The sequence below is a fragment of the Morus notabilis genome, unplaced genomic scaffold, assembly GCF_000414095.1.
Source record: "Morus notabilis unplaced genomic scaffold, ASM41409v2 Scaffold159, whole genome shotgun sequence".
NCBI classification, from domain to species: Eukaryota; Viridiplantae; Streptophyta; class Magnoliopsida; order Rosales; family Moraceae; genus Morus; species Morus notabilis.
Genome location: NW_010366170.1, coordinates 316,371 through 323,186, shown reverse-complemented (window position 1 = coordinate 323,186; position 6,816 = coordinate 316,371). Strand labels below are relative to the sequence as shown.

Sequence of the window (6,816 nt, the reverse complement as noted above, 5' to 3'; positions counted from 1 at the left end):
TGAGTTTAGGTTCCATTTGAAGGTTTTAATTTAGAAAGAGGCAGCCAATTAAATTTTTTAAACTTATATCTTTTTCACCACTTTTGACAACATTGAATATCACTCAGACAGTGGCAGGGCTAGCTTTTAGCTTTAGCTGAGGCATGGCGTATACAATTTTTTTGGGGGAATGAGTTTATGTTTTAATTCGTACTTTTTCTAAGTTGTTGATCAATTTTGACAAAAAAGGACCTAAAAGTCGAGAATAAAATATAAATAATAAGGAAAAATAAAAATAAAAAAAGCAAAATGTGAAAAGTATTTTTGTATTTTTCTTAATCAAAATCAATTTTGATAAAAAAAAAAAAGTATAGATCTAACATGAATTTGAAAGACAAAAGTGTACATATAAATGTAATACAATTGAAAATATAATGTATAATTTGTTAACCTCAAAATGTAGGGTATAAAAAAATCATAGACAGCATTAGCTCATTAATAAAATTCATAAAAAGGGTAAAGTTGTTTATAAACGAAATATAGAAATAAAATAGAAAAAGGTAAAGTTTAGTGGAGGAAAAATATGAGAATCTTAAATGTTAGTGGGACAAAACGAAAAAAAAGTTTAAAACTTTCAAAGGTTTAAAAATTTTAGTGGCGGCAGCCCCCACTTGTGTCTTAATACCTCTACCCCTGCACCCAAATGACAACATTGTATGCTTAAAAATAAGTTAAGACACTTCTTTTCTTAAAAAGAATAATTAGAACTTAGTAATTGAAATTTAAAATGTGTCCCACTAATTTTCTTTTCTTTTTAACCTCTATTAATGGGAATTGTACTATGTGGATGGATCACAACTGTGCACGTTCAGTTAAAAACTAAAGAGCTTATAAAACAATTGTAATTGTATTATTTTTCCTCCAAAAAAAAAAGTATTATTGTCTAATCAATATCCTGTCATGCCAACTAGACCCATATTATATGGCCATACGATTTAAATTGTGTGGTTGTAGTTAATAATCAAGTCATATGATGATTTTCCCACCTTAGAATTAATTTATTTATGTGAGTTTTATATATATTTCTCCCAAAACCCGTTATTTTAATCTCACTAAATTATTTTTCTTTGAAATTTTCCATATCATTTTTACAAAATTCAGTGATTCCAGTTTACTGACATAAGTTCTAATTAGCCCATTGTTATGATTCTAAATAAGAAACTTAATCAGACTCAGGCTTAACTACGATGTTGCTGAAGTACTCATAAATTATAATGGTAAGCCTAGACCTTAAAAAGCTTTAACTTCCCTTGGTAAATAATATTTGAAGTCATTAGTACTTCAATTCTCTCATCATTTGTTAATTTTTTTCTGGGTATTTTTAGAATCCGCAACTGTGTTTTCTTTTGTTTTCTTTTTTAATGGATATATCTATTCTATATACTAAGAACGTTAAAATGCGTTTTTGTTAATATTATTTTCCTCTTTTGCCCCTCTTTTTTTTTTTTTTTTTTTCAATATATACTCATTTGGATTTGTTTCTCTTCATGACATGACATTTTAAGTTTTTTTCTTTTTTTTGTGTGTGGAGAAAATGATACGTTTTAAGGTCAGCTAATAAACCTTTAACACATCTTAGCATAATTTGATTATCCACTTCCTCCTTGTAATCTCTCTTTTTCTCTGTCTTTCTCTCTCTTTTTTGTATTTTATTATCTTTTTTTATGTGGTCTGTTTAGATTAGTGTACTAATCTTTTTTTCTTTGTAATGTTGTTTGTTATTTTTTAAATATTTTTAAAAATGCTTCAGTGAATATTGTTGATTTGCTTTCTTTCAGATTGATGCTTTTCTATCTTTTGAAATATTTTAAATTTTAGTTATATGTCTTGTCAAATTAAAATAATATAAAAGATGCTTAATGAAAAAATTCGACACAAGTCAAGAAAAATTCACCGAAAAGTTTGGCATAGTTATCCTTTCTGAGATGCCTTGAAATCAACACGGAATGAAAAACACGTGCAATATTACACATACTAAAGTACTTAAAAAAATTAGTGTTAGAAAAATGTCTAAGAACATGTTAAGCGTCACTACTAATAGAAAGTGAGTCTCACATTACAGAAACAACTTTCTGTTAAAGTGGTGCTAAGCACCACTAATACCTAATAACATCGCTCTTAATGTTATACAACACACAGTGCATCGATGAGTCTTATCATGTCTTGCACAACAAACACACATCATCTAATCGTATGAAAATTAGTGTTTTATATATAACACTTTTAATGTTGCCAAGACTTGGAGGCCAAGTTTTTCTCAACTATAAATAGAGTAATTTAGCTTATGATGTTATCTATGGCAAAATAAAAGAGAGCAATATGAGTGCTTTTGTCTTTTAGTAAGGAAAAAAAAAAGACGTGTGCTTTTTTTTTTTTTCTTTCCTTCTGTTCCATGTGCTGGTTCATAAAGCTAGTTGCTTTGGCATATCTGTAGTGTCAATTCGGGATAGTGATATATAATCGAGAAGTTGTTTTCTTCTATACCCATATGTTGTCTTTTAACATTTTACGCTAGTATAATATTGTATGGACACAATTTGATGAGAGGTTCTAAATAAGATAATGTTTTCCCAATCTAAAGGATAAATTTATAAGAAATTTCAAATTCAAAGAAGTTTTGCCTAGCTATTTCTGAAAATAGAAATGTATCTTTCTCAGAAAAGAAAAGAAAAGTATATATGTTAATAAAATACCCATCATAGATTTGGCTCAGAAAATTCTCAGTGGCTAGTGGAATTTTATTTTTTTTTTTTTAATGAATAGAGAGCAAAGGGAACTAGAACATCCCAACTATATTCACCCCACTAGAAACTAACCTTATTCCGAAACAAAACAATTCAAAACGTATATAAGACCAAAAAAAAATGTACAAATAAGGAAAACAGTCGGAGCAAATAAGAGAAAAACAACACCATCAAAAATTTGGTTCATATGTTCCTTAATTTTTTCAGTTTTCTTCGTATCCCTTTAATTGATATAATTTTTTTACTAACATGCCATGATATATTTTAATTGATATGATTAACGTGTTATGATATTATTGGAGAGATATTTAAGGGGTATGAATAAAGAGAAACATAATTATAAATTCGGATCCCCCATCACACAACAATCCAAAATGAAACTAATTCGGAAGCTTGGCCGCCTTTGATAATTAAAAGAACTCTGAGAGCGAAGACATAATGAAACTGACGCCAAAAGCAACAGCCTAAATCCTACCTTTGAACACAAAATACAGTGGAATATTTTGAAATTTTCAGGAACACTAAAAAAGGAAAGGAAAAAGAAAATAAAAGACCAGTGAACCTGATAGTGTGTCCGTCCATCTCGAACCCCGGTTCTTGCGCCACAGCCACACCGTTCAGCCACGGCCCGAAAGGCGGCCGGAGCCACGATGCTCGGAACTCGGTTCCCTCGGCTTTCGGCAACGGAATTCTAAGCCTATCGTGATATTCAACAATCTTCATCTCATCAAGATTGACCACCAATAGTATCCCCTCCAATGGCCTCACATACAAGTTGGCCGTTCCGTTTGTGTAAAAGCACTGAATCTTTATCACTCTCTCAGCTTTTTTCTCCCCATACCACCCAGCGGTAAAAGAAGAGCAATAAACTTGGGACATATCTAACCCTCGGTCTTTCACAGACTTAATTAAAGGTCCGTATTTTAGTACCAAAATGTTTGCATTAGTTTGTTCCTCTAGGGTTAGCATTGGGAAGCCGCTTCCTAGGTGTTTTTGTTGGGAGAATATCGAACGCGTCGACAAATCGACGATGATCTCTAGGGTTTCTTTGTTGAGCCGGGCATGCACGAGGGCTCGGCGGGGCGGCGGTTTGGTGGCGGGTTTTGTTTGCCATGAGAGAATGGTGCTCTTCTCTGGCTCGTCTAGCCCTACGTATTGGAAGGTTAAGTTGTGGTTTGAGGTGGAATATGCCTTGTGAACTATGGTTTTAATGAGGATGAATTCGGATGGTGATAAAGGATCCAGTGGGTGGTATTTTTGGCAGGAGATTGATGAGATAGATATGAAGATGGAGAAGATAAGAAAATAGAGACTTTTCATCATTAGTGAAGGCATGGCTCTAAGACTTTCTCACACTCATGTGTTCCTTTTATTCAGAACTAGGTGAGTTAAGTTGCACGCACACGGGGAACAACTTTATAAGTTCGATCTTAGGTTAAAATGTGTAATTCTCTTAGAAATTAAGTCCATTAATTAGAGCAAGAGAAAAAAAATTTTCAAAAAATCACATTAAAAAAAGAATCAAAATTATATGAGTTTTGACCAAAAAAATATTATGTAGGGAACTATTTAAAAAGAATTATTTTGTAGGGAAATATTTAAAAAGAATTATTTTAAGTAAAAGAAATATTGTTAAAAAAATAAACAGTGAGAATATTAGAGGAGAAAAAGAAGATAAAAGGCAATAGAAAAGAAGAAAAAAATTTTAATAAAAGAAAAACAGGATAAAAATAAAAATAAAAATCAACTGTATAAGAGTTTTAACCCAAAAAAAATAAAAAGAAGAAGCAACAAGGAAACAAAAGTGAAAAGAATAGAAAAGTAAAAAAAAACAAAAATAAAACATGAAAAAATAAATTAGAGATGGTCCCATAGTCAAAAAAAGAAGCAACTTCTATGTTTAGATTAATGTGAGAAATTTAGATACGAGTGCATCCAGGATGATGAAGCAACTTTGGTTTAAACTAAGAACCCCCAATCTAATGGAAAAACTAATTATTGAAATCTCAAAGTTATGGGTTTCAAAATTTTTTTTCTTCAATTCTTTTACAGGGTCAGATTAATTTGAATCCGTCCATGTACCTTTTGTTTGTTGGTCTTTACACAGAAACAAAGAATGAAGCCCCTTCAAACGCCAAAAAAAAAAAAAAAAAAAAAAAAAAAAAACGAAACTCTATATTCTTTGCCCCCCCCAAGCTGTCGTCGATTTTTTTTTTTTTTTTTTTTTTTTTTTGCTAGAAAGAGAGATCCATTAAACCACCAACAAGAAACCAGTAGAAGTACAAACTAACTACGTTAATATATTTTTAACTAACTAGGTTTAAATATCAATGAAAAATGAAAAAGTAAACAACACGAGACAAGAAGTAAAAAAGTATCTAGTTTCGTATGGAAAAAATATAACTATTTAGGTTTAAAAACCAAACAACTCAATACAAAACAACAATAACAATAACCAAAAGCAAAATAGCTATTATGAAATTCAAACAATAATCATCAATAAATTAACAAGAAAGGAGTAAGAAAGAAATACAAATTCTACTTATTCAAATTCTTCCAGTGAGCTTTTTTATTTATTTTTTATTTATTTTTTTCTCTATATTTATTTCGGCTGGAAAGCTCTTGAAAGAATCTTGCCCAGTAATATGTGAAGTAGGCAGAGAAAAAGAGATAAAAATGAAAGTAGAAATTAATTTTAACTTATTTCCGTAATGTATTGTGAAATACAAGTATTATTCAAAGTAAACAATAAAAGCCTTTGTTTTAACGTTCCCGTTTCTTTTCTATCTTTTTTTTTTTTTTTTTTTTAGATTTAAGAGTTAGTTTATATTAAAAATGAAAAGGCCTTTGGATAGCACTTAAAAAGAAGTTAAATGCATTTAGAGCATGCATCTAATAATTGTTGGTAAAAAAAGAGTACTTGAAAACAGAAGATAATGAAATTAGTAGATTTATACTTGAAAATAAAACTTTAATGATTTTCTAAAAAAAAAACAAAAAAAAAAAAACAAAAAAAACTTGAACTTTAATGTATATTGGAAGATTCTTCACGTTTCATATATATTAATTGGGGGCCTTAATTTGAGGAGGAGCCTTAAGCAATGGCTTAAATGGCCTAAGGCTTGAACCGACTCTGATGATGCCCCCGTTTTACCTGTTTCGTAAATTTCTTGTCAGTAGTATGTGATTTAACCCTAAAAAACAAAACAAAAAAAAAAAAAAACAGAGAGAGAAATATCCTACAGGCAGTCTACAGGGTTCTCATGTCTGCAAAACCTTTCAAAGTGCAAACGTGGAATTTGCCACGTCATGAGGAGCTAATTATGCGGAGTTGTGAAATACCGGAGCCGGTTAGCATTTTTCTTTAGATATAGTTCAGAATTTTTAATTCGAGTTGAGATGTGGTATTTTTTAAGAATTTTTAACTGTAACAAAAAAGTTAAATAATGTAAAAATTTATAATTAAAAACTCGAATCGGTGAAATAAAGGAGACATTAGTTTTTACGTGACAATGTTTTAGTTTTACAAAATCTTATGTCTCAAAATTGACATATAAATATATAATTAATTAAAGATTAATAAATTAATATTATTTTTTAATTAAAAATGGTAATTACATTTGAAATAGAGAAATACGCACAATCACGGAATAAACACGAATTAACGGACTAAGCGACTCAATCCCCACCCCAAACTGGAACCACCTGCTGTAAGTTCAACTAGAATTTCTAATATTTATTGAATGCCAGAGAGAACATTTTAATATAATAATTGATATGTTGCAGGCCCTTTATAATTGTTTCTCTTTTTTTTTTTTTTTCATTTAATCTCATAGATATCTAGTACGAGGTTCGTGCACACAATATATAAAATGAGAATCGATAGCAGATCTTGATGGTGCGTATTAATTTCTTTATTTACTTATCTCTTCTTTTTCGCAGGCATTCTTTTAGTCATCACTCTTTTCTTTTTTTTTTTTCCCTGGCCTTTTAATCGCGTATGCATGCATGTTTTTTTTTTTTTTTTTTTTTT

General features: G+C 30.1%; 1 protein-coding gene across 1 annotated transcript in view; it reads right to left on the bottom strand.

Moving 5' to 3' along the window:
- The window catches only part of LOC21395595 (primary amine oxidase), a 7,112-nt gene extending 2,926 nt beyond the window's left edge, over positions 1 to 4,186 (bottom strand). Inside the window, exon 1 of the mRNA XM_010109716.2 lies at positions 3,346 to 4,186. Within this exon, the coding sequence (XP_010108018.1) occupies positions 3,346 to 4,118 (773 nt within the window). The 5' untranslated portion in view covers positions 4,119 to 4,186. The remainder of the gene's footprint in view (positions 1 to 3,345) is intronic.
- Positions 4,187 to 6,816: the final 2,630 nt, after the last annotated feature.